This window comes from Geotrypetes seraphini, chromosome 9, assembly GCF_902459505.1.
Source record: "Geotrypetes seraphini chromosome 9, aGeoSer1.1, whole genome shotgun sequence".
NCBI classification, from domain to species: Eukaryota; Metazoa; Chordata; class Amphibia; order Gymnophiona; family Dermophiidae; genus Geotrypetes; species Geotrypetes seraphini.
In genome coordinates this window covers 132545420-132558298 of record NC_047092.1, presented here as the reverse complement: position 1 = coordinate 132558298, position 12879 = coordinate 132545420, and the positions used below count along the sequence as shown (strand labels likewise).

Here is a 12879-nt window from a genome sequence, read left to right as displayed (position 1 = left end):
GACAGAGGTTGAGCAAATGGAACAACAAGTGGCCCACACTCAACCTCAATTTAATAGGTCTTACAAGGAATGGGGTGCGTTGCAGGATTTAAGAAAAGATATGTCTCTGATGTTCTCCCGTGCCGACAAAGGAGGAGCCATAGTGGTGTGGTCCAAGGAACAATACCTTCGGGAGGCTCATCGGCAGTTGGATGATTCGACTTTTTATCAGCTATTGCCAGGAGACCCTGCTATGGGATTAAAAGGCTCCATTTCCATCTTGGTGTCTAAAGCATATAAACAGAAGATGATCACCTCCAGAGAGGCTGCTTTTCTTAACCCAGGTTTTCATGTGACTCCTATCATCTATTTTCTTCCGAAAATACATAAAGATTTATTGAACCCTCCTGGACAGCCTATAGTGTCCATGCGGAACTCTCTTCTTGAACCTTTGTCCAAGTTTTTGGATATTTTTTTGAAGCCTAAAGTCTTGTTGATTAGATCTTATATTAAAGATACAACTCACATGCTCAGAATTATAGCGGATATGGAAGAGTGTGAACCCCACTGGATTTTAGTCACATTAGATGTGACTGCACTGTACAGTATGATACCAGTGGACCGAGCTCTGGCTTTGATTGAATGTATCTGTAGAGAACAAACTATAAGACCTCATTTATCATCAGAGATTCTTATGGAAATGGCGACTTTGGTTCTTACCCAAAGTTATTTCTGGTTCCATAACGAATTTTATCTACAGAAACATGGAATAGCTATGGGAGCTTCTTTAGCTCCCTCTTTAGCTGCCCTGTTTATGGCAGATTTAGAGGAGAATCTGATTTACCATCTCCCTGGCTATAAAAATGTGAAAATTTGGAGAAGGTTTCTGGACGATATTTTTCTTATTTGGACTTCAACGGAAACAGAGCTTATCCAGTTCATTGAAGTTCTGAATACTTTGGACAGCAACATCAAATTTACAGCAACCATTAAATATCAAGAGATTCCGTTTTTGGACATTTTAGTTCAGAAGACTGGAGGTATTCATCTACATACCTCTCTATACAGAAAAGACACTGATCGCAACAGCCTCCTACGTTTCCATAGCTTCCACCCTGAAAATTTAAAGAAAAGTTTACCTATCAGCCAGTTTTTGAGGCTGCGTAGAATTTGCCACTCTACAGATGATTTCCGGGTGCAAGCAAAGATCATGAAAGGGAGATTTTATCAACGTGGGTATCCCTATGCTATTGTTCAAAGTGCCTATAAACGGGCCAAACATGTGCATAGAGAATGGCTGTTGCATGAGACAAATAAGGAGGGTGATTCTAAAGACACGGTAGCTTTTGTCCAGGAGTTCTCTACTCTTGCCCACCAAATTTCTCAAATTGTAAAGAAATATTGGCATATTCCCAGGTTGGCGATTCCCACCTTGGAGGATAGCCCCATCTGTTCCTATAGGAAAAGAAGAAATTTGGGTGAATACCTAAATCATAATAAACTTCAGGAGGATGGGGGAATCCAAGCTGGGAATCACCTCCCATGTGGTCAATGCCAATGGTGTAATTTTACTATACCCGGGGAATATTGGACCCATCCTGGCACCGGGGAGACATTCAAGATTAAACATAATACGTCCTGTAGCTCTGATAATGTTATCTATGTAATTCAGTGTCCCTGCCCAAAGTTGTATGTAGGCAGAACGACCCGTTCTATACGGGTACGTCTCACTGAACATAAATCTAGAGTGTACACTCGCAATGAATCCTCTCCGCTAGTTCGACATTGGTTGAACTGTGGCCACACTTTAAAAGATTTGAAGTGGCGTGTTTTAGACCGCATTATTGTAGGGTGGGAGGGTGGGAACATTACCCGGAGATTAAATCGCTGTGAGCTCCGTTGGATGTTCATTCTAGACACGATGTCCCCTAAAGGGTTGAATGAAACGTCTGATTGGTTAGCTCAATCAGACCTTTAACTTCTTTGAGATTTCTGTCCCTTTAAATCCGTGTTCTGTCTTTCCAGTATGATAAGTTAATTGAGAGAGTAATCGTCCCTCCCCGGAAATGACGTCATCTTTGGAGGGTTTTTAAGTCCAGAGTTCTCACGCCGGAGCTTGTCTTTTGGCCAGCTTTACGGTTGTGTGTAGTGTACTTGACTAGGTAAGGTATTCATTTAATGGGAGGGCTATGCTTTTTATTGAATTTTTAGCGTAGTCCTTGTGTGGAGAGTGCTAATATCTTTTCATTTGGGTTTCAGCTTTCCCTATGCCGCCTTGATAAAGGAATCGAAACGCGTCGGCGTTCAGGGGATTATGTACAGCTGAAAGCTAAGTACAAACTTATGTAGCACTGGCAGCATGAATACTTAATAAATTAATTCACAATACCATGACAAGATATACCATGACAAAATAAAAAGATAAAATTAAATATAAATAAAAAAGAGTAAATACGGAGGAGGAGGTTCCGTGGGGTATATGAAGAATATATTTCCCTCTAACCGAAGTGGTTGGTTGGGCTGTCTGATACCCGTCTCGGACCTCTGAAATAAACTCAGTGTGGTGGGTTTATTCTCCAGTGGACTCTGTGACTTATCTGGTTTTCTGATATATTTGATATCATTTCAAGGACTCGTTAGTTTGATGGCTTACTGCAGAGGGACATCTGCGTAGCTTGGTCTCCTTATGGGGCCATTTGGCACGATGGGAGGATTGTTTCGCCTATTGGTTTCGCGGATTCCTACAAAACAGATCCTACAGAGTACTCAAAAACAACTCTTTCTCATCTAGCTGGGTTAACTCCTGCGGGATGCCGCAGTGCTCCCCTCTGTCCCCCACACTATTTAATATCTACCTCGCCTCCCTGGGTAACCTCCTTCATAACCTCAAACTCAAATTCTTCATCTACGCAGATGACATCACAATAGTCATCCCAATCACCACTTTCTCCCCAGAACTTCTAGCCTACATCACAAGCATACTTAATCAGATAGAACTCTGGATGCTAGCCTATAGATTAAAACTAAACCCAAACAAAACAAAATTCTTCCTAGCCTCCCCCAATGAAAAAATCAAAGACTCCACAATCCAGGTGAAAGGTCTGGTCTTCCCCCTCAAACAAACATTAAAAATACTGGGAGTCATTCTAGACAAACATCTATTGCTAGAAAATCACACCGATCTTACTGTCAAGAAATGCTTCTCGGTGCTCTGGAAACTGCGCACCATAAAAAAATACTTTGACGACTCCTCTTTCCGCCTTTTGGTACAGTCCTCCGTGCTCAGTGTACTAGACTATTGCAATGTCATTTATTTGAGCTCCACGAAGAAAACCATGAGGAGACTAAAATTGATCCAGAACACTGCCGTCCGCCTCATATTCGGCCTGAACAAATGGGACCACATCACGCCTTTTTACCACCAACTGCATTGGCTCCCTTTCGAATCCAGAGCCCTATTCAAATTCGCCTGCTTCTGCTACAAAACAGTTTTTGGCCTATTACCTAGTTACCTCAATCACCATTTCACTCTGAATCTCACCAACAAGAAATCCCGCAGAATCCAGCTGTTCGTCTTCCCATCCCTAAAATTATGTCACTTCAATAGATTTCTCAACAAAACCTTTGCTTACCAGGCGGCTAAGCTGAACCCTTGGCTTGCCCAAATGATACTCGAGGCCCTCTCTTACCTTAGTTTTAGAAAACTTCTCAAAACGCACCTCTTCCGCGAACAGGGCTTTTAATCCCCCTTGCCCCCTGCTTCTCCCCTTTCCCACTCCCCGTTCCTTCTGCTCCCCCTCCCCCCCTCTCCCCACTTGGTCTCACTCTCGTTATCACTTACCTTCCAACCCTACCTTCTGTCTTACCGTTACCTCTGCTAAATCTCAGTTATAGAGTTCCCCACGCCCCCCTCTTCATTGCCTGTAATTTTGTTAAAATTTAGTAAATCCGTGTGTCACCACGGACCTTAATTAATGAATGTGAACCGCCTAGAACTTTTTGGGTATGGCGGTATACAAGAATAAATTATTATTATTGTCAACTTCAACATTATGTACGCTCCCTGCCTGTGGCCTCATTGTCTCCAGAGGTGGCTGGTATGTTCCAGGCCTCACTTGAGGTTCCTTCTGATCTTTCCCCGTGCATTGCTTATTATCATAGGAAGCTTTCTTTGGACCTTCCCTTCAAGGATATCTTGACTTTGGTGGCTCGAAGGAGTACCGATCTGATGTATATGATACAAACTAAAGATTTTTATGCTTGGATCAGTGCCATCCCATATTATGTCACCTCTGTTGAATTGAGAGAATGTCAATATAGAATTATTTTTCGAGCCAATGTTTCCCAGTACAGACTTTTTCTGATGGGTGATAAAAAGTCTGCCCTTTGTTTGAAATGCTCTTTTGAACCAAACTCCTTGATACATGCTTTATGGAGGTGTGGCCCAGTAGCTACCTTTTGGAGGAGAATACTGAGCTATTTGGGACGGGTATTACATCAACCTATTAGGCTGTATGCAGGGGTATTTTATTAGGTTATGGGTCTATGTTGGGGGTTCATGAAAGGGGCTCAAAACTTTGGATAACAAAGGCCTTTATTGTAGGGAAAAAAAAAAGTATATGTCAGTGCTAGACACAGCCCAAAGGTCCATCTTATTGGCAATGAAGGAAAAAATTTCAAGCTCTTTTGCTACTAGAACTTCATAATAATAGTTTATATACCGCAAGGCCGTAAAGTTCTATGCAGTTTACAATGGTTAAAAATACAACAAATTGAATGAAACTAAAAAGTTAAAAGCTTTTGTTATTAACTAAAAAGTTAATAACAAAAAAATCCTAAAAAAGATATGATTATTGCATGATAAAATTCTACCAATCAGCTACCTAAGTACTTCAAAAACAGATATGTTGTTTGATGTCTCCTAAATTCCCCATAAGTATCAGTAAGCAGAAGCAATTGTTCTAGCAGTATAACTAAAAGGTTAGAAACACTTAACTAATCTCCCAACAGAGAATCTGGCATTTCACTTTAATATTTCCATCAGAGGTTGGTGTTTCATTAGCTTTATTGCAATGGATTAAAAAATATATATATATTTTACGGTTTACCCTTTAATATGTTCTTCTCATTCAGGACAACTCAGAAATCGTAGTTTCACATTCCTCAAAACCATCAGTCAAACCATTTTCATTATTTTGCAGATACTGCAGCAATAAGAGTCTGCCCTGGCTGTTATTCATTTGATTGTATGTTTTCAATTTATGATATATGGTATTGCACTGAAATACAAGGTCATACAAATCTGTTTCTTTTCTCTCTTTCATATTTCTAGTCTGTCATTTTAAAATAAATTTGAGCTCATAAGGGAAGCCAATGCAATTTAATCAACAAGGGGATGGCACTAATAGTTTTATAATATTATAAATCACAGAGAACAAATGCTAAATCAATCAAAATAATTTTTTCTTTAGTGCATAAAGTGCTCAGACCTACCACCAATGTGCTCAGTGGGTGCGAGCATTGATAGCCACGGGATTATCATTGCACTTCATTGGTCCTAAACCACCAAAAAATCAATTTGAATCCGTAAACAAAACACGTTTGTTACTTATTTTCATTACACAGGCTGTAAAATATCCGGCGGTCTTCAATTCTGCTACCATATGGATGAACCCTGTTGTGAGTGAATTAAATGAAAACATGAAGCTGCTGGGACTTTGTTTTTACATATTTTAGTGGCTTATTTTCAAATAAAAGACTTGTATCCATCAGTTGGCTGCAATATCTTCAGTCCCTCTCTTTGTTGCTCTCTTCACAGTAGTTCGAGGCTTTATCTCTTATTTTTTGTTCTCGGGTAGTGTAATGAACCATGAAGAGGGGGATCCAGGCCCATATCTCACTCTAACCACTACATTTATGGTGGAAAGTGTGAGCCCACCAAAACCCTACTGTACTGCCGTGATACCTGCAGCCATAAGGGCTATGGGGATGTTAGACAGGTGGGTATAGTAGGTTTTGGGGGAGTTTTGGAGGCTCACCATACATGGTTATGGTGAGATACATACCTTATCTGAAGTTCCCAGCAGTGCCCTGTAAGGTTCCCCACTGCTATGCTGGAATGTCTGGGTGGCTAGTCCATTAAAAATTCCTGTCCCTCCTATATGCAAATGGCTTGTTTTTGGACATGTTTCATCTAGGTGTCTTATTTTTTTTCAAAAATAGCCAAAAAGGATAGACTTTTTGCTAGACCAAAGATAGACATCTTGCTAGGTCAAAGATAGATGTCGTGCTAGGCCAAGACATCTAGCAGGTCATTAAAAAAAAAAAAAAGGATAGACATCTCACAATGGACATCTCAAAAATGGACATTTTCTCTACTGGATTTTTGGACGTCTTTCCCAAAATCCAAACTCAGACTTAGAGGGGAATGTTCAATAGGATTTTGATAAGTTTTATGGGTATCTCCAGTATGTAGGTTCAAATACTTATACCAGCGCTTATTTCACCAGTTATGCTAATATTCTCTAAAGAGAAGTAGGTGTGTATTTTTCTTTAGTGCCTCCTTCATGTCTAATGATTTCTTTGTTAATTGATTTTTGTATTCTGGATAAAGCATTCTACAAAATGTGCATCAGGGTATGTGCACTTCCATCTCTGATAAATTTATGAATCTAGAGTAGAGCTCATAAACCAGTGCATTTAATTTCTGGAAACGTAATACACATATCTGGTGTTTTGAAACAGCATACGATATGCTCTGTTCTATAAAATATACATTGGACTAAATCTCTATGGAACACAGCTGACATAGTAGTAGAAAACATGCTATAGGCCAAATATATCTGGATATTCCATGTCTTCCAAAGCACAAGTAGCTTGTGTAACAGAGGTCTATTTGTATTTTTATGTAACATACAAGTTATGCTTTTCTGAACATTTAGGGCCGGATTCTGCAAACGGCGCCGTTATTGGGCATCACCTCCAAACATGGCACATTTGCATATCAATCACACAACGGCACCATTTTCAGAATCATGGCTATGTGAAACATAGGTGCCGGAAATGTAGGCCAGGGTTTTAAAGGCCTACATTTCAGGTGCCTACTTTTTACAAGAATCACATCTACAGAAGCGCCTAATGATGCCTAAGGTGCCTCCTTAGATGGGAGAATGGTACCTCCATTTTAATTGGTTTTTAATCAGATTGAACCAATTAAAAGAATTGTTAGCTGGTGTTAGGACGCCTAATGCTGCCTAACTTACAGCGCCATTTTTAGAATCCGACCCTTAGAGTACAGGTGTTTTAATGTTCAGCTGTTAGCCTTTTACAGCCTAAGGCATTTTGCTAAATTCAGCCTGTGCTAGGTATAGAACAATATAAAAATGATAACTTTATTTTGATTCCAGCAGCATGTACCAAAATTACTACAAGACACTGTATCACTATGTTGGTCTGTAGGAATTTTATATATAGTGTTAACAATCCACTATGATGTTCTTGATTGATTTAAACAGGTAACATGAAATTCTATCGCACTTCTCAGAACAAATATATTCAGGTATAACTGACCCTCCCACTGTGTTATATGGGCTGCTTCGCGGCTTTCCTCGCCAGGGCCTTCCCTCTGCTGCATCACTGATGACATCATCAGTGACACAGCAGAGGGAAGGCCACGAAGCAGTACGCTCACAGCTCTGCCACCGGTTTTGAGCCTTCAGAAGTATGTAAGGTGGTCAGTGGTGTTCCGGTGCACAAAGGGATTGGAGGGAGGGAGGGATCTTAACTAGGGCTTCTTTTTGGAGTAGGGTTTATATTAGGACCTACCCCGAAAATCATGCTCGTGCTTATTTTCGGGGTAGGTCTTATTTTCAAAGAAACAAGGTAAGTACTTGGGACCTGGGTTGACCACTGTTGGAAACAGGATTCTGGGCTTGATGGACCTTTGTTCTCTTCCACTATGGCAATTCTTATGTTCTTAAACTTTGGAAAATTTTACCTACCATAATATTAATGAGTAATTATAAGATTTTTAAGAAGTCTTTCAAAACATATTTGTTTGATGAATATGTGTTAAAGGGGTAATATCATCTGTTTTAATTTGTGTTGCTTTTAGATTGTAATTCTGGCCATTGTCTCTAATTCTTGTTATGTTAACCTCAATGAAATTCATAGATGTATCGAACCCTGGATGACTGCTTTTAAATTGAAACTAAATGCAGAAAAAACTAAATTCTTTCTAGCAACTCCCAACGATAAGCTCAAAGAAACAATGATTCATGTGAATGGTTTGGACTACAATATAGAACAATCCATAAAAATACTGGGTGTGACTCTGGACAAACATCTCACATTGGAACAACACACTGATTTATTGTTTAAAAAATGTATTTCGGTGCTTTGGAAGTTTCACACCATTAAGAAGTATTTTGATGAAACTTCTTTTCGTTTATTGGTACAGTCCTCAATTTTAAGTATTCTTGATTACTGCAATATTTAGGTGCTTACAAGAAAATTCTTAAAAAATTGAAGGTGTTTCAGAATACTGCTGTTCGCCTCATTTGTGATGTAAAAAAATGGGAGCATATCACTCCTTTTTATCAGAAACTTCATTAGTTACTGATAGAGTCTAGAATTTTGTTTAAATTCTCTTGTATTTGTTATAAATCAGTTATTGGTATGTCGCCTGGGTATCTTGTTCCTCACTTTCCTTTGAATCACTCTAGCAAGAACACACGCGGAGTGCACCTGTTTACATATCCCCCTATAAAATCTTGTTGTTACAAGAAGTTCTTTGAGAGAACTCTCTCATTTTAGGCCACTAAATTGAATGTATGGCTAAATTGAATGTATGGCTTGGAAAATTATGTTAGAGGTTTCGTCCTATCTTGATTTCAGAAAACTGTTAAAGACACAACTATTTGATATCTTAATGCATCCTGTTTTAACTTTATCAAATTTTTTCTTATTTTTAACCTGATGTATTTTTATCTGCATTGTATGTATTAGTTCTACTTTTTGTGAGCTGCCTTGAACTTTTCCAGTATGGCGGTATATATGAATAAATTATTATTATTATTCAGTATGTAAATACAAATTGTATTGTATTGTATAATGAAAAAACAAATCATTGAAAGGCATTCTGGAAAATCCAGGTTTTGAGAAGCTTGCGATCTGTACATATGCATTCCTGGAGGTGTAGTTTTTAAGGAGCAATGGTAGAGTTGTGGTATACTTGCATATTTTATAAAATGTGCAGGTACGTATTTATGCACATGTGAGACCTCTTACAAAATACTGACTGGTGTAAATGTATGCTCTTTGACTTCATGATACATATTTTGTTGGTAGACAGGTAGAAGAGTGGAGGTTGGGTAGACTATAGGCAAAATATTGCATGTATGGCACAAATTATAAAATGTACTTCAGAATTATAGGTGTGGATAATTGCACGTGTTCCAGGACAGGTGCAAATATCTGCACTTGCAATGTAGGTACAATTTCAGCCACTTAATGCTAATATTTTAAAAACACAAATAGGTGCCTGCTTGTTTTTGTAAAATGGACCTAAAATAGGCACCTGAATGTGCCTTAGCTTTATAAAGGATTTTTTTTTTTTTCAGTTCATGAAATTTTTATTGGTTTTCAATAACAAAAACATAACAAAAGGAGTATACACCAGATGCAAAATAAAGATTATAACAATATCCATGATGGAATATTAGCTTAACAGTTTCTGTCTAATGGGGAGTGATACAATAAAGCATCCAGGGATACATAAAATAATTTAAGAAAGGGAACGATATCAAAATTATAGAGCATAAGATGTACCATAAAGCACGTGCGATAATAACAACTGATAGAAAAACAAGTCAGCAAATTGAAAGGTAAGTAATTAAAAAAATACTAAAGGAAAAAGGGAAACATAGCTTAAGAAGTAACATGGTAATATGTAGAACATAATTGAAGCTGGATTTCGTAAACCATAACCATGAATAAAACAGAAGCATAGGTAGCCTAACCTGGATGACCATGAGATCTATTCAAGAAAGTGTATGTAGGAGAACAAGCAGTGCTTGTTCATAAAGGATAATTCTATGAGAGTCGGAGCTTTTACCGCAGAGTCTTCATGATAAAAAACCCTAACACAGCTTGATTAAAGGGGGTCTTTATTATTTGTTTTTGTATTTTATCCTTGTTTTTAAATTTTTAAAATTCTTTGTTATGAAGAGTAAAGCGGGATATCAATTTTAATAAAATATAAAACAAAACATAAATTTACAGGGTTTTGGAGGATGAAACAAGAGAGTAGGCCATTATTAGAGGTGGGCTGTTAGAAACATTGTGGTATATTAAAAGATTTCATAATCTATATTCATAAATATGTACCCCCCACTCATTTTTCACTCAAACTACATAAGAACATAACATAAGAACATAAGAAGTGCCTCTGCTGGGTCAAACCAGAGGTCCATCATGCCCAGCAGTCCACTCGCGCGGCGGCCCATCAGGTCTAGGACCTGTGTAGTAGTCCTCTATCTGTACCCCTCTACCCCTTCAATCCTTTTTTTTTATTATTCTACTTTATCTATATCCTTTTAACTGTACCCTTCTTCATCCTATATCTTCCCTATCTATATCCTTCAATAACTTCTTCTTCCAAGAATTTATCCAATTTCTCTTTGAAAGCCTGTAAAGTACTCTGTCCTATCACACCCTCCGGAAGCGCATTCCAGGTATCCACCACCCTCTGAGTGAAGAAGTACTTCCTGGCATTGGTTCTAAACCTGTCCCCTTTTAGTATCTCCGAGTGCCCCCTTGTTCTTGTAGTTCCCCGTAGGCTGAAGAATCTGTCCCTCTCCACATTCTCAATGCCCTTCATGATCTATCATGTCTCCTCTGAGTCTCCGCTTTCCCAGGGAGAAGAGCCCCAGTTTCTCTAGCCTATCTGCGTATGAAAGGTTTTCCATACCCTTTATCATATGTGTAGCTCTTTTCTGGACCCTCTCAAGTATCACCATATCCTTCTTCAGGTACGGTGACCAGTACTGAACACAGTACTCCAGATGCAGTCGCACCATCAACATGCATGCTCACCTGCAATCATTCTTAGCCAGAACTTGCTCATTTACAAGCATATTTGTAGACATACATGTGTAAATGACCAGAATACTTGCATTTATGCATGTTTTTTGTTATCTAAAATTAGGCAGCTCAGTATAGAATTACCTCCTACTATATGAGTATACATGCATATTTACATCTAATTGGAGTAGGCAAAATTTTGTGTTGGGGCATTGTTGCACTATTTTGACTAATACTGGGAGCCTGTTTTATAAAATCACGAGGAGGGGCATTTTTGATATGACATCTAAATCCAATTTTGGACATTTTGTGGAACACATAGAAAAATCCAGTAGCAAACAAATGTTTTTAAAACAGGAAAATATTCATCTTTTTGTTTTGAAAACGTCCATGTCTCAGATGTATTTGTGTACAGAGGGGCTGATTCTATAACTTAATTGGCAAAATACCCTTAATAGGCTCAATAATTGGAAAAATAAGAAATAAATGTGCGGTAGTTCATCTCTACAGTATAGTCCACTGCACCGACCACTAGGCTACCCCAGGAACCTGTTTGCTGCTTTAATAGAATTGGCCATAATATCTGAAGCTCTCATACAGGCAGGTATATACTGTTTCATTCCCACCTTTGGAGGTAGGAGGGGTCACTGACTGCTGGGGAAGTGTGAGGGGGTCATGCCTTCATACCTCCAGTGATCATCTTGTCAGTTTTGGTACCTTTTTGCCATTTATTCATTATTGAAACAGGTCTAGCCTCAAACGTCCAAATTGTGCCCTGGATGTTTTCTACAATGTTGCATTATCGCAGAAAAACATCCAAATCATAAGCCACCCAAACCATGCCTCCATCACACCCCCTTGAGATTTAGATGTACTGTGGACGAACAGCATAGAAAACTGTCTACAAAACAGATTTTGAAAATAGCGATTTGGACACTTTGGCTAGAAAAACATTGATCTGCCCCTTTGTGTCACTTTTTGGATGTTTTTGTTTTTTGAAAATAAACCCCATAGTCACCTGTGTTGCTTGGAAATAATGTTTCTTCTTGCAAATGCAACATATGCAACCTGTTATATATAACATCAGGCCCTTAAAATAAAGAAAATAAAGAATTTTAGCACATTACAATCTTATTTTCTTTTTTTTTCTAGTTACACAAACAGAGTTGTTTCTAATGGTCTTAAAGCACAAATCAATAATCCAGAAATGAAAGTAAAAGGGCCAGATCCTCTCATCAATACTATGATCAACACACTGCATCATTTTAACCAGGTAACAGTTTACAGTCTATTATTGTGGTTATGTTATACTGGGAATCTAATAAGAATGCAGATGTTACTTTTATCAACAGCTGTACTGACCGAATAGTATTAACTTCTGTGATTCAAATGACTGTGCTAACAGTGCATATAAATTTCAAACACTGCTTATTTACATATATCATTATTTATTCCTTATAAGTCTGATATTCTAAAGATCTATGCTCCTGACTTTGGGAATTGTGCTTCTAAATTGGCCTCGTAGATTTACAAGCTTGAGTGCCTAAATTTATACTCAAAATTTTATGGCTTCTAAAATTAGGCCCATAAAAAGTGGGTGTGGCAACAGGGGTGAATTTAGGATAGGGAAAAAAAAGAGCTTAGCACTGATTTTCTGCACTAGCCTCATAAATCTTGGCAAATGAATGACAATCTTAGATTGATAAGCATAACGTTTATACCCTTAAATTATGAAATTTTCAGCTAAAACTTATGGGCACCATATTTGACACCATATTTGACACTCCTATACTGGCACCACAGTGGCATGCACTTAAC

General features: G+C 38.3%; 1 protein-coding gene across 1 annotated transcript in view; it reads left to right on the top strand.

The window, feature by feature from the left end:
- Positions 1 to 12879, top strand: part of LOC117366433 (glypican-5-like) — a 944740-nt gene that overhangs the window by 556109 nt on the left and 375752 nt on the right. The window contains exon 7 of the mRNA XM_033957771.1: positions 12214 to 12334. Coding sequence (XP_033813662.1) covers positions 12214 to 12334 — 121 coding nt within the window. The remainder of the gene's footprint in view (positions 1 to 12213; positions 12335 to 12879) is intronic.